Source organism: Chiroxiphia lanceolata, chromosome 1, assembly GCF_009829145.1.
Source record: "Chiroxiphia lanceolata isolate bChiLan1 chromosome 1, bChiLan1.pri, whole genome shotgun sequence".
In the NCBI taxonomy this organism is placed as follows: Eukaryota; Metazoa; Chordata; class Aves; order Passeriformes; family Pipridae; genus Chiroxiphia; species Chiroxiphia lanceolata.
In genome coordinates this window covers 119321841-119343371 of record NC_045637.1, presented here as the reverse complement: position 1 = coordinate 119343371, position 21531 = coordinate 119321841, and the positions used below count along the sequence as shown (strand labels likewise).

Genomic DNA, 21531 nt, shown 5'->3' with positions numbered 1-21531 from the left:
GTGAGTACAAGGGTTTTACAGATCTAATTATTAGGTGAGATAAGGATTCTCAAAATGCACAGGAACACACATGCACACACAAACAAGCTTTATCACATTTCCTTTCAGATAACAAAATCTTGAAATTTAAACTAATTTAAACCAATACGAATTTTAACAGCATAATTCTAGCCACTTTTCCTGTCTATTCTTACTTGAATTTGAACAAAAACATTATAGAGCAAATTTTTTACTGCTTTGATAGCTAGGACTCTAGTTTGCTACTCTCTGTGCAGTTAGAACCACTCTCTATAGCATTATTTACTTGATGCTGTTGGATGATGGAGGACTGAACTAGATGACAAAGAATATAAAAATATTAATTAAATTCAAACTCCAGGAATTGATTTAAAGAACGGAAATGAAAAGAGAGGGTATTTACATTCCATAACCAAGGAATGTAGAACTTACTGCTTCTTACACTAATTATAGTTTACAGATATACATGTATACGTAAAATGCACACCTTGTTTTATGATTAGGCAAACAACAAGTATACATATAAATGCACGTAGTTTATCAAATAAATTCATGTCACTGAGAAATTCTGCTTCTTCATTGCCTGACTCATTTTACTATTGATGACACAATGTATACCGCTATTGTTTCAAGTAGATATTATTTTGTATAAATACATAAACGAAAATTTCTTTTATCACTATTACTAATATTAGTGAATACTGCTCTGCCTAGTACTCTGCCATTTGCCACAGTGAGAGCCCTGACTTTGTGTGTGTATATATATATTTTTAAATAATAGTCTTACATTTACCATAACCTCTATACAACTTTTCATTCTCCAATTATAGTTTAGATATGTATATATTTTAATCTTAGAACATCCTGAACTGTTTCCTTTAACAAACAAAAAATACCATCTGTTGTGAGAATGCACATGAAAGTATACTAAGATTTTAATTATACATCTCATGGCAAAATGCATTCAAGAATGGGTCTAGGGACGGACATATAAAATATTCCAAAACCAGACAGCAATGATTTCTTCTGCATGACTTGGTTTCTGTAAATGAAAATGTGTGAGCTTGGGATTTGTAAAATCTATGACTATCACCACTTTTTTTCAAGTTATAAGGAAATATATTTGCAATACAGTAAAATTTCACATAGTAGCAAATCAGTAATTGAATTTAATTATGTTTACATATCACTCAGTGCTTCCTCTCTGAAAAGAAATATTTTCAGGAACTGAGTATTGTAACTCAAGGAACTTCCTAATCAGGAATGACCTAAGGGCCAAGAAGATGAAAAAATAATCACAGTAATATTAGGACAAATTTTAAAAGGCATATGTGACAAATAACACTAGAAAAATAATAAATAAAAATAGAACTGCTCAACTTCTATAGATAAATGACATTTTCCTTACTAATTACAAAACTGCTTTTTTATTATTGATTGAATTAAGTGTTGAGAATTAAGAAAGTAATCTGTTCAATCTTTTATTATGATTATAATTTAGTTTAAAGACCTTTCGGTTTCTCTTACCTTCTCTTTGCTTCATACAGAAAACTACTTTAAATTTCACACCGTAGTACATCTCCTAATATCTTAATTTAGAAGAGCTTTTCTTCAATGATACCAATAAATCTCCAAGATTTAATGTTCAACTAGATTTTCTCACTTTTCACTCCATGAAAGCTGTATTTTTATACATTTAATGTATGTTTCCACACATTCATGTTCAATAAACCTGACATTTACAGTAACCAAAGTCAGGAAAACACTGTATAACATATATCACATAAAAATGTAGACTATAAATTTATATAAAGAAATTTCTTTAAAGATCTACATACGTTCTTGTCACATCTTGTTCAATCATTGCTCGAAGCTCTTTATCCTGGAAAAATTTATTCCAAAGACTCTGAAATAAGGAAAAATAATTGTATGAAACCTAATACTTAAAGCTTATAAACTACATCAGCAAAGTACTGTACAAATATTAACTAATTAATCCTCAACATTCCTGGTAGATAGGTGTATCAATATTATTACAGGTGATAAAAAATGTTGGTGCCCAGCATAACATATCTGAGAAAGTCAATTTAGATCAGAGATAAAAACATTCAAGTTCCTGGATCCGTGTTCTAGGTTCATTCCATTCGCTCACTGGCTTCAGGTTTGTGAGCTACCGGTATGGGGGCCTACGAAGAATATTTAGAAAGGCAGAGTAAACTCAAACTTGCCAGAACCAGCTACTCAACCGAAAAAAATTCAGTTACTCACTCCAAGAAAAAGGTCCATAACACCATTTCTCCTATGAATGTACGGACTTTATTGGAAGCTGCTATAATATCCATAATAAGATATTGATTGAAAATAAGCTAGTTTGTTTTAGTGGAGGCAAAATCAAATAAGGAATGTATGATGATCAAACACATATTATGAAAATCACAGCATTCTAATACATAGTGAAGATCAAGATTGGGCATTCTAAAAAAGTTCTGATAGGGAAAACCACAGTGTTTAAAGCTCACTGCAGTATAAAAAATATTAAATAAAAGAATGCAAAGTAGGTTTAGCCTCTTCTATATCTGTTTCTGTGACCATTTTCATCCTCTTTCTTTCATTCCCGTGTTTTGTTTTCAAATATGTTGTAAAAGCTAACCTGAAAGAAGTCGGAAAATGCTGTTAATTGGACGCTCCAGAAAGAGTATTGCAAAATGTATTCTTTATTGTAAAGGGATGGTAACTTGGCCATATGGATCAAAATACAGAAAAAGCAAAATTTATACTGGTCTTCATGCAGATTAGGTTGGTTTTCAGATAGCATCAGCACCAGTGAATGAAATAGTGTACAAAGGGAGTATCTACAATACTTCAACAATGTTTTGCATCCCCGCAAACAATTCTTTGCCATAGTGGTTTATGCTCCACAGAAAGCAAAGAGAAAGTAAATTAATGTTATCTAGTGAGAGGAAGGTAAAATAACAAAAAGGAAAATGTTAATTGTCTTCTATATTTGTGTTTCAACCAGGAAAACCCCCCAAACTTTAAAAGCATTTATATCCTTCACAATGCCTTACATAAAGTATCTCACAACTATTTTCATGCAGCTAGATCACACTTGAAACTCCCCTGTCCCTGCTCCAATCCTGGTCCTTTGGAGCAAAGGATGAAGGAAACAGAAGCTGCCTTGCGAAGAGGAAGGAAAACTTTGAATATGCTGGATGGGTATAACATCAAGTCATGGCAGAGGCTCAAAGGCACTTTGTTCTTCATTCCCGTGCCTGATTTGGCCTGTAACTTTGTTTCACAGGTTAAACCCCTCCCACATACTCTGACATGTTAACCTTTATCTTCTATCTATCTCCTAAAGACACCACAGGCAGAAAGAAGATAGCATTACTGTGTAAAATCACACACTACAGCAGAAACACTTTAAATCTTCTACATTTGACACAACTTTCTGTCCAGCTGGATGCAAGAATAGTTTGATGACGTGCACAGTTATACCAGCTGCAGAGCTTTCTCCTCCTAAATTAAATAAGAAGCACAGTACCACACTACAAACAAAGTATGGGCTTCTGTTTGCGGACAAAACAGTAGTATCACCAAAGAAATCTGACAGTCTTTTCAGGTGTAAATCTCTTAAATGCAGACTCTTAAATGCAGCTTCATGGTATTAAGTTATCTTAAAAATTTGATAAAAAAGAATTTCGATGATAACAGAGAAGCTTACAGATATGTGCTATAAACTACTTGAAAAACTTTTCAGGTATAACAAAAAGCAGTAAAAAACCCTAAAAAACCTCCAAGGCTGAACAGTCTTCCTGAGGAGGGTGCTTCACTATTTGCTGTTAATAGCATTCACTTCATATTGACTGTTTAAACATTCCTTAAACTAGAGCCATTTTATGTATAAAATGAAAACACACAGTGATAAAAAGCACATCAGTTAAAGAAAGGATTTGCTATGCAACTATACTTATAGTCCAGCACTGATGTTTTGTTTATCACAGTCTGCCCTGAGAAAAGCCCTGAAAAATCAGAATAGCAACATAGAAATGAGCATTTCTAGTTGTTCAGCAGAACCTGTGAACCAATTGTTAACACAAGCCAGTTTGGATATTTAGGAGGGAAATCTTAGCACCTGTCGTTTTGCCTACTTCAGCAAGAACTCCCTTGTGTCAGTATGAAGATGATGAGAATTTTAGTAGTATGTGTTGATAGAACCAAGAGTCAACCTACCCCCTCGTCCTGAGAGAGTGGATTGTTGATTATCAGGTCTTGCTGTCCTGCTTTCCGAGGGTTTGTAATGTGCTAGGTAAAAACAGAAAAAAAAAATCAAATCTTCTTCTGTTATACTATAAGTATTAATATCTATGTCAAAGTATGAGAATAGAGTTTTGTACCAACTTACAATTTCTTTGATCTTATTGTAAGAAGTTCTTAAGTCTGAAGTAGTTTTAATCCACTGACTTCTATCTTGGGGTAGAACCTCTAGAAATAACTATCAGCAAAACAAAATAAATTCATTAAATTTCATCAATTTTACATAGCTTTTCATATAAATCCTACCAGATAGCATACACTGTCTCAGAAAGAAAGAGAAAGCAAAGACCTATAAAACAGTCCTGATTTTAGTACTTTCCCATCCATAAATAAGTAGCTAGAAACAATAGCAGTTCTACGGTGTGAAATAAAAGCATTAGAATTGACTGAAGCCACAAATTCAAGCTTTGTAAATTGTTGTAATTTCAGTAAAGTTGATTGAGATTATTTCCAAGGCAGACATAAAATGGAAAGAGATAAAAATAAAGATAGAAAACTTTATTTACATAACACTGATGACCTAATGCAAGGTGCTTAAAACCAAACATGAATGTAGAGCAGAAACTAAGCACAGAGATACACCCTACCTAAGAAAAGAAACAAGTTCTAGAATTCTGCAAGACATAAAGTCAACTTTGCGTCCTTGAGAATGCCTACATCTCAGATCTTTCACATGTCTCTTTAAAAAGGGTTAGAAAGAAACACCCATTGGAAAATACTATTTAATTGCATATGAAAGAAGGAAAAAATCCTGTATTTTCTTGCTTTTTAAATGTTTTCATTGTAAGGTGCTAAGTGACAGTAAATAGTGATGAACAAAAAATTCCTGAATTACTAAAAAAAACCCCTTAAAATTTCAGAACTTAACAAAAATATAGATAATATTTTTAAAACAGAGCTCTAACCCATATTGGGACATGTAAATAAACCTGCCTTATTTCTAAAATAAAACCACTCCTTGATTTAATTAGTTGACAGTGAAGGACTTGATGCTTTTGTTAGTTCAGGGTTTTGAGTTATGACCTCCTAATTTAGAAGCTCAAAAAGAAGCAAACTGGTAAAACAATGTTTGTGGCATATATTCACCTGGCTTCCTGAATAAAATATTTTCAATAATTTGAAATTACTTCAATGCTACATACCTTTTAAATTTCAATTTTCCATGTCTTTCATTCATATACAAAGAGTATTTTAAATTTCTTTTTTATAGGTCACTGTGCCAAAGTGATGCTTGAGAAATTCCAAGTGAGGTAATTTAAATGATCAGAGTTTTAACATACAGCAACTCCACCAGGGAAAATGTTCTCTACTATCATAATTAGTGCACAACAGAAGATCTGATGACAGTGCAACAAAATTTGTTTGGACTTCGTATAGCATTTCAGTATTAGTTTGCTTTCCTTCTCTCTTCCTTCCCCTGTAACTTTAATAAAATACAGTAAGAGACTCCCAAAGACCTGTTGTGTTTCTAGAAGACCTGGTGTCCCTCTCCATCCAGACCAATCCAAGAGGGGTTGGTCTTAATTTTCTCATTTCACTGGGAAAACCTGCTAGCAAAAGCATCAGATTGATTTTAAAGAAGTCCCACATTCCACAAAAAAAAATTTTTTAGGCAAACTTCCTTCCTATTTCCAGCGCATGACTTCACCGCACAGATACTGAGGAGAGATGGTTGTGTAGCACTCAATTCTAAACATACCACCAGCACAAAGGTATTCTTCCCTAGGAATCATTTCCTATCACCTGCAATTCAGCTTTAAAGCAACTTGATGTGGTTAGCAAATGTTCTATGAATTATAAAAATGAGTAGGAAAACATTGGGATGAAGTCTCTTGGAAAATTCATGATTCTTTGCATCAATAATCTTCCAGCACATCAGGTAATGTGTTGATATATTGCAACCACAAACTGTAAATAAATATTTTCTCTTCTTACCTTCCAGCAAACACTACGGAACCTGCTGCTTCTCAGCTGCCCATTAATCCCCTTCAGCCGTATAGTTGCCAAGTAATTGTTGTTTACAAATAGTTCTTCCCATTCTTTACTGCAAAAGCAAAAGGAATGAACATTTAAACAAAAAAAAAAGCCTTAGCTGATTTAAGGACTATACGACACTACACAATTTAGGATAAGCAGAGGAAAGGAACTTTTTTTTAATGTATATATTTAGTTGTGTACCACTTCTAAACGCATGGCTGTTTTTTTGGACACATTTCTTCTTTGGATTTAATGAATATGTAGATCGCTATAATTATGCCAGCTACTGAAATTCATAATGTCTATGGAGGCTATTCCATTTCCTCTAAAATGTTGGTACTGCAGTTCAGTGAATAAACAAGAAAAATGAATATTAATATAAGCACATTCATGTTTCAGCTGTAGACAAAGAAGTACCTATTCCAAAAATATGCAACAGAAAAGTATACTGTTGACTGTATTAGCTCTTCACATGACGTATTTGCTTAAATGAACCTTCTTTTCTTCTTAATGTCAAGCTGGGCAGTTAAGCATCATAGAAGATGACTTTCTTCAGCATTTAGTGCTATTTACTATTGAAATCACTTCTACTTCTTTCTACATGATCAGTTTTAAAATTTTAACAGGTGCTAGCAAATTTAAAAAAAAACATCAAAAAATTAAAAAGCCTCACTGTATAAACTGTTAAAGGCAAGCTTGAGTACCTTGCAGTACCTATGGCTGACTAGATAAACAACCTAAATATGCCTCCCAGGCATGCAGGCACCAGGGGCCTAACACCTGTGCCTCATTAATATACAAGTAAATCTGCTCTACTGGGAAACAATTGGAAATTAATTGTCCCAAACCATCTACTGAGTTTGAATAAAAGAATTAAACCGATATTTCCTGCACCTTCTACTGAAATGAATCTCAAGAACAGTATAAGCCATCTAATAGTCTTAGTAGCGCAAGACTTCCTCACAGACCTTCTGCAACCACTCTAAAATCCAAAGGGCAATTTCAAGGTAAAGAGCTGGGTTATGTACAAGGAAATGTGTTTCAGATTTATTTTCGATGCATGTCCTTAAGGTGAACATCTCCTTCTCTCCCTGTCACATGGGAGACTATTACCTCTCCCTGGGAAAGGAGTAATGAAACCAGGAAGAGGGAAACTACTATTATGACTCCAGGCTAAGATCTCATCAGATTTCCTTCACTAAGGAGGGTCACAGAGTGGGTTATACCAAGTACTAGCAAACTTTGGTTTTGCAAATTGCCCATAATATATGCAAGATGAAGTTATACAGTTTTCAGTCTTTTAAGCGGAATTGTGATAGTGAGGTTTTTAAAATGTAATTATAAGATAGAGTTGCTGAGAATCATTGAGGAATGGACTTGGCTAGCCAGGAAATAATGATCATGTTTCTCTGTGACAGGAGCAATCCCACAGTCCATGCCGAGACCAAAAGTGTTGTGTTTGTGAATGTACCACATTTCAGCTAGGAACATCTTCTAAAAAAAAAAACAAACACCAAAAAAGTAGTGTGTTTACTTCTGGATCTTGATTATTAATTACTTTGAAAAGCGAGTGTAAACATGACTAAAGCTGTGATAGCCTGCAGGGCTTAGGGCTGCCCTTAGCTTCTCCCAAATGCCAGTACCCCCAAATGACTGAAAGAGCAGCAAGTTGTTCCAATGGTAGTGGGCAGCTTCCTTCATTCACCACATCCCTCATTATCCAAGTCAGAAAGACTATCTGGTAACTTTTGTCTCCCTGTCTCCCACACATCCTCATCTTCTGCAGGGAGCTGCCTGTGACTGTTTACCATGATTCTATCTCCTTTAAATACAACGTATGGTATATAGCAGACACAGCTTGAGAAAAATCTGGGCCTTTCTTTTGCAGTCATTTATACCTCAGTAACTGCAGTATATTATGCCTATCTAAATAACCCTCCTGTTTCTATCACATATCATACTCTTCATTTGCCATTGTAAATTTTGTAGCATCATTGGCCATTACAACTACTGCCAAGCTGCCTCCCTAAGGTAGCTATGTTTCAAGAGTGACACATTCCCCTGCGCACACAACAGGTCAGACTCGGAAGCTATTCACATGGTTCTCCAAGTGGATGACATTCCCACATTGTCTTTGAAAATGCCGCCGTTGTCAGCTGAGTTAGCAAAAGGTTTCAGCCAGTGTGACTCCAAAGAGAAAGAGCAGAGAGGAAAGAAACTCTTCAGGTTATTTTTCTCACCAACTGCTGGATGCGATTGCTACACAGTAAGAAAGTAATTTCAACACTTCTGAAATTGTATTAGGGCAGATATTATGCCTTTTTTTTTTTAATTTGTAATGCAATTCCAAACATGTTTTGAACCAAATTACATTTAAAACAGCCAAAAGAAATTTGGCAAGATCATATCTCCTCTGCATCCCCCTTGGCTGCTGGGATCACTAAAAAAAGTTATAAGCACTGGAAAAAAAATTACTTGAAGCTGGAATCTGCTTCAGTTTTAGTAGAGCTGATGATACTTAACAATCCTTTCCGAACAGGCATTCACTAATTCATGTTCTCAAATATTCTGAATGAAGGCTAATAAAATAAGCTTTACAATTCTAGAGATTGTTTTTAATAGTGGTGACACTGTGTAATATCAACAAGCAATCAATTCTAAAAAGATAATATTTAAAATTATATAGCCCTACTATGTAAAATAATAACTAAGAGCCTTGTTAATCCAGGATTGCAGAAAACCCATTGGTCAAAGTGAAATGAGCAATGAAGCTTGGAACTCGAGTCTGCCACACCCCATTTGCTTCACTGAAGTGAAAGACTTCAAGAGCCAATTGGAACCACCTAAACTATGAATAAGCACATGTAGTTGTTTTTAATCAAACTAGAAAATTAAATGCATAATCAGGTGTTAATACCACCTTTAGGTTGTACAATTAAAACAAAGGCAAATGCCAATCTTAATGTTTTCTGATTATTTTATAAATATTTTTCATTTTAGATTCTTATTTAACTATTCTGTCTAATATTCTATTGTACATGTTGTAAATGTATATATCTATTATTCATAGTAATTGATACACATAATACAAGACCTGTGTGAGGAAAAAATTATTGGATCAACATTTCTTTAAGAAACTTAATTTCTCATGCTACATCTATACAGTAACTGTCCAATGTAAAATATTTACTGGCATGAGTTAGGGACAGTTGCATTACTTCAAAGCGGGAAAAGTGCTCAATATGTATGAACGGAAAAGCAGGCAAATCAATGGAAGGGATGACGGTTTGCAGATTCGTTCTGCAAGATTTGTTCATAGTTCTCATCTGTTCCTTTCCATCTTATGAAACATACACTTATGTCATACCCACAAAAGTTTAAATCTCTCTGCCAAAAAATTTTACAGTGTGGTCTGCTGTAATACACACACTTTCTTTCTTAACAGAAATGAGGTTGACCTCTGAGCAAACCATATATAGAAGCATATTTTTCTCTTTCCAACAGGAAATGATTTGTGGATATGATTCTTGTTAAGACAATTACAAACATCAGATTTTCATATATAAAAGTTTATAGATTTGGAACAAAAGTGTCTCCCTCAATTGACTGTCAGAAGGGAGCACAATGAGCAGCACTTTACATCAGAAAGTCTAAGTAAATTTTACACGCACTTAAATACCATTTTGAAAAGGTATTTGTATACCCAAGGTCTAGTATCTAGTAAAAGACAGTGTTGGAGGAGAGGTAACAAAGAGTTTCTTCCACTGATAGGCAGAAGCAGAACATCCGTCTCTGGCTCTGCTGCTAAATTTCAATCTGCAGCATAATGGTAAAACCAAAACATCAAGCATAGATATGTAGAAGAAGAGAATGGCAGCTGACCTAAGCTCCTTTCAAAATAAACACTCTTTTCAGAACAGGAAGAAATACAGTTGAGGGAGAGTGGTATAGCATAGACTGTAATTGCTGCTTAACTTCTGCATTTACCAATTTAGAGGATAAGGCTGGTGATATGTAAGAATGCAGATCCTGCTGAAGTTTAAAGCTAGTGTAAGAAGTATTTTTGTACTATGATGTTCAGACAACACCAAACTCTGTGGAAGACAGTCATCATCATGGCTGGGCTTCGTGAACGAAGATTTGGGGAGGGCTCTACCCACGTTTGTTACAAGCGCGTTGGTGGCTAAAAAGGCCAATACGAGATAGACAAGTCCAGTTGCAAAAGGTACAGCAGAAAGACTCCTTAGGTGGTATATTCTGCAAGACACAATTCTTTCTGCATTGGCGGAAGACACCAAAACTCATAGAAATGTAAAAATGTGAACAGCCACACTAAACTATAATATACACCACTGAAAAAGGGCAAAGATTCAGTTCTGTGACTGCAGGGGCTCACATCTACCAGGTAAATATTATTGTCCATAACTACTTCACTTTCAGGTGAAATTGCAGGTAGCAAAGAAACCAGCATCTATCAGGTCATCAGACAGTGTGTATCATTATTTTGTCTCATTCATTTTTAAAATATTCCATGCCAAGTTTTGAAATCCTTTTTTGTGTCCATGATGAAACAAGACCAATTTAATACTTACAACAACATTTAGATAACAAAGAATATTTCTCAGTCCATGGCAGAATACTGCAAATACTAACGAAAGGTACGAACATTTGCTACATATTTGAGATTTCAATCTAAATCTCAAGCTTATGCCACTCTCTACATGAATATTAAAGGATAAAATGGATAGCCTCAAAGAGATCCAAAGAAAATTCTTGAGCAGTGCTGCTAGTATTGGCAAAATCATCTTAAAATAATGGGGTGTGTGCTTCCAGAAAAGCCAATTTCATGTTTTTATACTGTTTTTTGTTCATCTTCAGAATGTGCTTTTTAAAATGTTGAGACCCAAACCTTGCTCCCCAGAGGCACTCAATGAAGCAACAGGCTACTGAGCAGGCCATCAGAAAGAAAACAAATTCTCAAATTATTGTGTCATATGTTTTGCAATATGAGGTATTTATTGATAGGAACTTCAATAAGTGAAAGTAATATCTACATTTAAATAGAGGCAACAGTTCTTTTCAAACATACTGCATAAATCCAAGAAGCATGCAGAGTTTGTATTATTTATTATGCCATAAAATCAACAGTTGAGAAAAAAGTGAGGTAACTGCCAGGAATGTAATAAAGACAGAGTTAATTTTATAAAAACAAAGGGGAAAAAAACAATTGAAAGGTATCATCATGTAATAAGAAGTAGAATTTCTAAAAAACATTTCTGAAACACACAGATTTTTATTTGCTACCCTGAAAATCCACTTGACAGCTTTAATGTGAAAGCTTACCAATCTGCTTGGAAAATATATGATATTTTCCTCTGTTTCTCAAAGTCCTGCCTCAGGATCAGGCAGAGCTAACGCCATGTAAGTGTGAATATGCATGGCTGTGTTGCTGAGAAGCTGAACATTCAAAGGGCATATTTTTCTAAACAGTTCAGGTTTCATCTACTTTTGGCTGACATACAGTTAAAAAGGTTCGTATGAAGAAAGGTAAAATCACTTTCTTAAGGCAAACATTCCAGCAAATAGTTATTAGTTAGCTATGCTCTTTAAACTACTGGCATGTTTGTAGTACAGTTCAGGGAACTGAAATAAGGCTGCAGTGGCAGCAGGATGCTTTGCCAACACGTTCCCTAACAGCACCGAGTCTGATGCAGAACCCTGAGACACCCTTCTCCATATTCCAAATTGTCCACTTCACCTTGGTGGTTCTCAGTCAAAGAGCCAGGTTTAGCCCTGAGAAAGCACATAATTTCCAACCCTTTAATGGTTTAACTTTTGTAGAAGAATTCTTGTTACAGCCATTTCAGAGTCCAAATTTCACCAGCTTGTTTTCCTCTACTCATTACTTTATGCATGCATTTACAGAATGGTGAGACAAAATGTAGATATTATGTTCAATTATTTTTATTTTTATATTTATATTGTAACTGAGTTTGCTAGTTGCAGGGTCAAAGCTTTTTAGTTTAAATTCCCTCAACACCTTTGAAATCCTTTACATATACACGAAGAACATTTACTTTCTACTTCTGACTATAGTTACCTTCTGCTGTTTTACCTCCTGCTAACTCATACCCACAGCTAAGCAGAGCTCTATGAATTTTGTGTGTTCACATGCATGCAGCCTTGTTATACAAACAGACATGCATTCTTTGAGAAAGAGGAAAGGTAAGAGCTTCCTGTAGGACATAACAGAAGTTAAAAGCTACAGCTCTACAAATCACCCAACTAAAAAAAACAGATGTAATAGGGAGAAGGGAGATACTTGGATTGTGATTACTCACACCTTTATGACAATACTTAAAAATAATGCACCCAAGTTCAAAACTCAGATGATTTTATGATGTGCAGGGTGACAAATGCAAAATTATAGTCAGTACTGTTAATTCCATCTTAATTTTGTAAATCTGTCCGTTTTGCATGCAATGAGATAAGAAAATGAGTGATTTCATGATATAACTAATGTCTTGAACTGAGTAGGTTTTATTACCAACAATGAAAACCATGTAGATTCTCTAAAAGCAACTCTTCGCTATTTAGATTTATTTTAATTGTACATTACTTTAAAAAATCTTTTATCTGCAAGCTTCTTTGGATTAAAAACTAATTCTTCAAACCTGCCATCTTCCATTCAAGTTCTACATACAGTTCTAAGTTGTGGGTTTTTTTGATTGCTTGCTTTTTATAAATCAAAATGAAATCACGTATCAGATGTATTTTGAGCAGAGTGTAGAAAAATCACAATATCTGGTTTAACCTTCAGTAGTTCAGTTACAAAGCTGTAGTACACAATTCTTTAATACAAAATCCCACTGAGCTCGTGGGAGCACTGAGGTAGTATTCAGAACAGAACTGATCCTCTCCAGGTTCTCTTGCTGCTAAACACAGACAACTCAGTTCTGTGACAAATGTTCTTGCTTTTTTGTCACTGTGCATCTCATGCCAACATGATTAAGATCTTTAAACATGTACTTAGCATCAAGAAAAAATTCAATGCCATTCATCTTTCAGTGTTAGTCAAGTTTCTGCAAAGAGAATGCGAGTTCTGAGTTTTGAATGAATAACAATGAAGTTCACTGCATTACTCAGACCCACTGACCTTCAGAACTTCAAGAAATATTTCACATTCATTATTGCCAGATTTCGTGTTAGAAGGCAGAAATGTGAAAAAGTTTTGGGGCCAAAATGAAAACCATAACAGTAATTCAACAACAGCCCCCAAAATTGTTTCCCTTTCTTTGTCAAGTTTACTATGGGACTAACGATGCTAACGAAAGAAGAAAATCTTCTCATAAAAAGAACAAAATACTTCTGAAATTTTTGCTGCCTGATATTTCTGACCTCATATGCTATGCTGTTCATGCTATCTACTTTAGCACCGAATTTTGGTTTAGAAAACAGTATTTTTCATTAATACAGACCTTCTTTCTTCTGTTCTTGCCACAGATGCCTCCTCCTGACTTAAAACAAAGTAATTCTATTTTCAGGGTTTTGAATAATAGGGCTACAGAATGGTTGAGGTTAGAAGGGCCTCTGCAGGTCATCTGGTCACCTACAGCCAGCTGTCTAGAACCAGTTCCAGACAGTTTTTGAATACGGCCAAGAAGGGGAATGCTCCAACCTGTGCCAGTGCTCTGTCACCCTCACAGTAAAAAAAGTCCCTCCTGATGTTCAGATGGAACCTCGTGTATCTCTGTTTGTGCTCATTACCTTTGATCTTGTCATTGGGCATCACTGAAAAGAGCCTGTCTCTGTCTCCTTTACACTCTCCACTCAGAACCTTAGAGACTTTGAAAAGATCCCCTGAGCCTTTTCTTTGCTAGGCTGAACATTCCCATCTTTCTCATATTTTCCTAATAGGAGAGATGCTCTAGTCCCTTCACCATCTTAGTGGCCCTTTGCTGGACACTCTCTAGCATGTCCATGTCTTTCTTGGAATGGGGAGCCCAGCACTGGACACAGTACTCCAGATACAGATTACAAGAGGAGGATCACCACCTCTGATCTGCCGGCAGCACTCTTGCTAATGAACTCCAGAACATCATCAGCTTTCTTTGCTGCAAGGGTGCATTGGTGCCTCATGTTCAATTTCATGCCTACCAGGGCCCCTGGGTCCTTTTGCCAGCCCCCAGCATACCAGCTGCTTCATCACCTTCCCTGGCATCAAGGTGCAGTTAACTGGCCTAGTTTCCTGCATCCTTCTTGCATCCTCCTGCATCCAACCTTCTTGAAGACAAGAGTGACATTTGCTTCCCACCAGTCCTCAGTCACATCTCCAAATTGCTATGATAGTTCAAAGATCACTGAGAGTGGAAAAGAAATTTGTAATGAAGAACACTTTAAACATTAGTAAGGGAAAATATGGCATCAATTGAATATGGTATCAGCAGTATACATGCCAATTTCAAGTACACTGAATAAGAGTAAACTAAAATTACACTTGCTTTCTATGCAAGTTAGAAAGAAACTACCATTCTCTCTCCATGGTCTCTCTCTTGTACCAAGTCTTTCCTTTCACGACCAATACACTAAAAAAAGCATTCTGCCAATAAAAGATGTTGGCACTCAGTTCTTCTCTTCTGATTCTCTGCTGAAAGTATCTCAAGCTTTAACTAATTTTGTTAAGTTTACTTTCCCCTATCACATTGCATACAAACAAAAAGCAAGTCTATATTACCATTTTTACTTCTTTAGAAAGTAATGTAATTTTCATTGGAAAAGTTAAAAAATCCACAATTTATATCTGTTGAAATGTTTGTATCTTAGAAAAAGTAAAATTGCATACACGTTTCAGTTCCTTAATGACAATTAAGTCTTCCTTGTCTTATGACATCATTTGCCAGTTCCTGAGGACACCAGGCAAGGAATGTAGAGAGGATCAGCTGTGGAAGGAAGTAGTAAATAAAAGAAATTTGACAAGACAGAGATGGAAATTATGTAAGTCTCCTTAACAGGAAAATAAAGGAAAGTAATTTTAAAAAAAATTCAGAGAAAACCAGAAGTCTAAGCTCGCAATAGGTATGACAGTAATCTTCTAGGGTTTGGAGAAAAAAAATGTTGGGAGGGAACTTGTGATCAGTGCAAAGAGTCACTGTCTCTTGCTGGAAAACAGAGATTTGCAAGATGGAATTCCTAACAACATCACAAACATGGACAAAATGAGAGTACTGACACAGAATACCACATCCAGAAAAAGATTCTTAGCACATTACAAAGACAATCAATCTCTTAGAAGAATCACAAAATTCAAGGAGAGAGTTTACAGGCTTTTAGAAAAAAAATCAACCTCATACTGAAAAGGCCACTTTGCACATAAATGGCATCAACAGCATTAGCAAATGGTTTGAGGTAAGACAAAATAAACACGGATTCCACTTTTACTACTTCCTCGTTGAAAGACAGGAAGGATTCAAGCACTGAGAATTCTCTTTACAGACTGAAGGTGCAGTGCCAACTTCACTGCTTTGCCTTCTGTTCCCAAATTTTTGTACTTCAAAATATTTGAAAAACCCAATAGAAACAAGCTTGCTCTTTACAGGTCTTGATTATGCAAGGACACACAGTGAACAAAGTCAGGAAAAATAAGATTATAACTGCACAGGGGTGGCTTAAAATTAAAACAATAAAGTAACATCATCTGTGTATCAACAAGACCAGATAGGCTTGTGTAGATGGAAAATGGCTGCTTCCTAATAGATTAAGGCAAATTTTTCCACAAGGGGAGGTGGTATATAAGTTGTATAAATCTTTGCACTATGTTTAACATAGAAAGATGGAGGCTACGTAGCCGTTTCTGTCTCAACTGCCAAGAAAAGCCACAGGTCAAAGAGGAATCAAACTGGTTTCAGTACCCACTTTTGAAAAGGGGTAGAAATAAGGAGGAAGAGCTTGCACCCCTTGCTATTTTTCTTCTGTATGCTCAGTGTCAGTCCTGCAGTTGGCTGGCACACAAGAAACACGCCACAGCCAGCAGGACCACATTGCCTTTTTGCAGCAAGAAAGGAAACATCTGGTAAGCAGAATCTGTAAGAAGCCAGGGGAAGAAAATGGAAATGGAATACAGAAGTCCTTCTTATACTAGATCTTCTGCCTATTTGAAGTATGAGCAGAAGGTGTCTACATAACCCAGAACTCTGAGCAATCATCCCTTGTCATCTAGTTCAGGCCACAAAGGAAAGAACTGTATTTTGATACGTGGTGTAGAAATTAAACTTATATACATGTGCAAAGATGTATTAAGAAACTATCCAGCACAGCAGTCATGGGTCTCTGAATCATAAAGTAAGTTAACAATACGACCACGAAAAGTGAGCTTTTTTAGGCTATATATTTATTAGAAGCAGTATTAATGTATGAATCCACCTTGGAAGAAAATAAGTGTCCTTGAGATGTTAGATTCTATCAGCCAAATTGAATGTCTGCATCAATGGCTCTCCCTAAAAGTCATAATTAGGTCATTAAAATATATTTAGAAAAATAGCCTGTAAAATAAAGTTAAAAAATACTCACCTTCATTTTATTTCATAGGTCACTGTTATACCATCTAATAAGATAATTAAAAACATGCAAGCAGCTGGTACTGAGGCTAAACAGATTAATGTAATAGTCTGTAGTCATATGTGCTGGCAAGGGGTTCACCTCTTTGGCGAGGAGAAGGTCAGCTGCCCTTGGGAAGGGAGGAGAAAGACAGTATTTCTGCTTTTCAGTGGCACTGCATTGCAGATACTGAAACTAGAGACCCTCACCTATTTTTCTTTTCCCTCTTGGTGAAGTTCGGCCCATTGGACATCCAGAAAAGGCTTTAACCGCAGCAGTAAAAAAATATGGTAGATCAGAACTCAAATATTTTCCTTAAGTTTCTTACGAATTAAAGATGAAAGTTACTGTATGTCTAAATCCTTGTTCAAATGTTTCAAATAGTGAACTTCTAATTTTGATGATATGGTTCTAGGAAATAATTTTCATAATTTTTTATTAGTAATGCTTTCTCCCAAGTCCACAAAGAATAATTCCATCAGACCCTAAAGACCAGCTAGAAAATTTTCTGTGACCTGACAGGACACATTCATAAACTCACAGAATATTTAGAAATATGTGCCAGTCACATGTGCTTTTCCCTTACATTACTTACAAACTTTACGACCTAAAGGGAAATGCTCACTATCTGAACACGTGAAGCATGAAATCTGTGCCACGATCAACACAAGCAAGAGTCACAAACTATAAGGTGACACCATCATATTAAAAATAAAACCATACAAATAGTTCTGGAGCATCATAAATATATCAAAGGATAATGATCTGTCATCCTTTATTAACACACACACATACACACACACACACACACACACACACACACTTGGAGTCTTCTACTGGAGAGCGTCAAATTGTCCTTTAAAATAGAAAGTGTGGCAACCAAGTAACCTCCCCTGGGGTTTATTTTATTGTTGTAAAACTAACATGCTTTCAAGAGCAATTTAATAACAAAACACATTCACATTCAAATATTTTTGGAGTTGTCTCTTCTCCTAATAAATTGCAAAGGCCTGCTACTGATAAAATATAAAGTAACTTTTGTTTCAGTAAAAATCTGCAGTAGAATTTTTTTATGCATTAACCTTCTGCATGTATAATATTTACCACAACCCCAAGGTGCCTTTGCCTCTTTTAGGGTAAAAATTCACTAGCCAGTCTTTTTCAAATATGACAGACTGAAACACATTGGGTAAACAAGACTATGATCAGTTTTACCAAATTAACTTACTGAAACAATATTCCTGACAATATCCTAAATAAGTCAAAATTTCTAATCAGTCCTTACAGAAATAATAACATTTACCATCGTTACCATTCAGGGTAGTTTAGGACTCACTTTTCATCTTTCATAAGGTATTAGCTGCTCATTTTTACTTAATGCAGTCTAGAACTACAACTATCAACACAATATTTAACCCAATCATCAACTTTACAGCCAGTCTCATTGTATGATAGGAGTTACTTGCCACTGAGCAACAGATATTCACTACACACCACAAACACTGTAATACTACTTAGTAACAGTGATAGCTTGCCAATTATTACAAGTCAGAGGTTTCTTTTGTATATATGTATACATATACACCTCCCCAACACACACACACCCCCCCACACCCCCCCATCTTCTCTACCATCTTGCTTTATCATCTCACCTTTAATTTATAACAAGAATACTCTAGAAATTGTATATGGGACTGCTTTTAAAAGATTAATTAACTTCAGTTTTCTAAGTTGGGCTGTAATCCTCTCTGACAGAATACAACTGTTATTCAGTGGAACTCATAGAAAACATCACATTTATTATATGCACTTTGGACTAAGGAATATGGAGATACAAAGATCATCTTTAACCTCCTCTTAATTTGTGGAGCATTAAAGATGGCTGAAGATTCACTGCGGTTTAGGCTGATTTGAGTCAGTGGTACCATGCTCTGTCCTCCCACTTATTTCTAGCTGTCTATGCTAGCTACATTCCTTCCACTGGCACTGATACCCATCTGAAGCTTTGGCAGGAGGACACTGTGATAGAAGTCATCAGAAAACTCTCCCTATGAAGAATGAACAGGTTGGGCTGGGTTAGCTCTGTAACTCCCTGAGAGATGAGTGCTACTGCATGAGTGGAGCAGGGTAGGAAGAAGGGGTCAGACCCCAGCTCCACAGCTTACACTCTTGTGGAACCAGAGCCCAGATGAAGCTGGCTGCTTCAAGTGTTACCCCTTGGCAGGTAAAATGGTTGGAGCTCTTGAGTTGATGCCTTTTAGGAATAGGTGTCCTGGAATTAAATGGTAGACAGAGCTCTCAACTTTCTTTTGTTCATCTGGCTAAATTCTATCTTGCCTCTTTTTCAGAGACTGCTTTGTGGTCTCTGTATCTACATATGCTTCTCACCTAAAAACCACAAAGATTATTCTGGTTTGTATTTTTGAGCCCTTCTTTTAACGTATATAGTATGTTGCACGCATTAGAGAACATGAATATGACAAGAAACAGAGTCAGGCAGAACCCTGAAATGGATCTGCTAAAATATTTTTATCAAAGTGAACATGCTAACTACCCTAGAAGAGTTTTATGTCATCACAAAGTAGATCTCATTAGTTAACTTAGTAGGATATCTAAATCAAATCTCCCCAGTCCCACCGTGTCCCTGCAGGCACACCCTTTTTTCCAACCTTGCTCTCAGTCCAGAAGCTTCCTCTGGGTGTTTGAGTCGCAGCAAACTCTTTGCTGTTCCCTCTAGGTCCTTACAAAAAGTCTTTCTTTTCAACATCCTCAAGACCAGGCTGTTTGCTCCTTGCTCTCCTTGGCAATCTCTCAGTCTCCAGCATGCAACAGGTTTCTCCAGCATTGTGTCCCTCCCTGCCACCCCACGCCTGAAGGCTCCTCATGACCAGTACAGCTCAGCGCCTGCACCACAGTGTGGTATTCCCCGCCCAGCCGGCTGCAACCAGGACAAGGCAAACAGGCAGGTTCCTCCTGCCTGACTACACCTCTTTGAAGTAAACACTCCAACAGACTACAAACAAAAAATGAAAAAGATGCCAACCAACGCAGTTCACTAAATGATTCCAAAATAATCATGTGGTAGGCTTGTTTTGTTTCACCATACTTAAACATCAAAATCAGATGTAATCATTCCAGTTAGCATAAATCATACTATTAATTTACTAGTCACAAGGACAAAGATTTTTTTTGTAGGAAGGGTAGTATTTTAAGGAGTGAAAGATGAAACTGCATACCTGCTGATTATCTTTCTGTGCTCTCAAGCACAGGACACCCTCTGGTATGTACCCAAACAAGACTCAAGCTCAGTGACATTGCTGCAAAAAGTTACTGAGCATCGTGTTTCTTAGCTGGTGTTTACTACCAACAGAATTGAAATATTATTTTCCTATTAAAGAACCTCAAATTTAATTAATCCTGGGTTTGGTTTTTGACCTGAAATAATGAGCAAATAGAGTTCCACATGGTCCACAGATCCAGTTACTTTGGAGAAGATCAGAAAGGTGACCACTGATAAGCTGAATATTTCAACATTTAGCTTAGTTGTTCTGAGTTTAGTTGAGACTTTCTACTTTACTGTATACTTTATAGAAAGCAAAAATAAAAAGACCCTTAAAAATATTTAGCCTTACAAATATACTGTACTTTCATTAGTTAAGCAAGTTGAACAACTTTCTAAAAAAAAAATAGTAATCCAGAAAACAACTTTTCAGATCATTCCTTAATTAAATCCTTCACGTTCTTCAGTCCACTGTTTTAATTTAGATTGCTCAATCTTCCTAAAGTACAGGACATGTTCTTTCACTTTAAATAGATTATGCTGCTTATTAAAGTTAACCTTTCTAAAATTAGAAAATAAATATAAAAAATTACCAACCTGTAAGAAATAAAAGTTCCATCAGAATCTGAGGTTTGGTGTGTGCTTCCATTTTCATTTGATCCCCCTAATAAAAAAATAAGAGAAAACACCTTTGTTTTAAGACAAACCCTGATAACAAATAAAACAATATTGATGAGAATTGCAACTGATTTTACCATATGGTAACTTTAGTTATGACAAAACTCAAATAAAACTTACTTAGACAAATCTCAATTTTACATCTTCAGATTCTTAGAGCTCTCTTAAGTAGCCTCCATGTTCAGTTTGTAGTCTAAATGTTTGGAAAATCTGATGCTTAATTTCACTTACAGTTCTGACTGAATCCCTTCTCAAATTATTAAACACAATTCTACTAGTGTAAGCTTACAGAAGTACACCACATAAGTAGATGAGTTTCATTTTACTAACATTAAGTCAAAAAATGTTAAAGTTCATCTATTTTGTGAAGCATTTTGAGTTGACTGTAGGATACCAGATATTTTTTGTCATAGCACAAGTTCAAAACTTCTCTGAAATTACCTATTAAGATGTCTGCAAAACAGCTTGCTTTACATCCTGTGGGCTGGTGATACATAAAACAGCGAGGTTCCTAAAAATCAAGGATTACAAGGAAATTTTCCTCTCTATAACTACTTCTATTGAAGGACTGCTAAAAGCCAGGAGTCATGTAGTCTTCAAAGCAAATTTGTTCTTGTCCTGTTTTATACTGTTTATTCTTGCCCAACCTGTCATTTTTCTTGGTAACT

The 21531-nt window shown here is 35.8% G+C and overlaps 1 protein-coding gene across 4 annotated transcripts in view; it reads right to left on the bottom strand.

The window, feature by feature from the left end:
* TBC1D5 (TBC1 domain family member 5) overlaps window positions 1-21531 on the bottom strand; it is a 316083-nt gene that overhangs the window by 136441 nt on the left and 158111 nt on the right. For all 4 annotated transcript variants that reach the window (XM_032684071.1, XM_032684094.1, XM_032684087.1 and 1 more), the window contains 5 exons: window positions 20783-20849; window positions 6271-6379; window positions 4424-4513; window positions 4252-4323; window positions 1857-1924 (listed from right to left, as the gene is read on the bottom strand). In XM_032684071.1, coding sequence (XP_032539962.1) covers window positions 1857-1924; window positions 4252-4323; window positions 4424-4513; window positions 6271-6379; window positions 20783-20849 — 406 coding nt within the window. The remainder of the gene's footprint in view (window positions 1-1856; window positions 1925-4251; window positions 4324-4423; window positions 4514-6270; window positions 6380-20782; window positions 20850-21531) is intronic.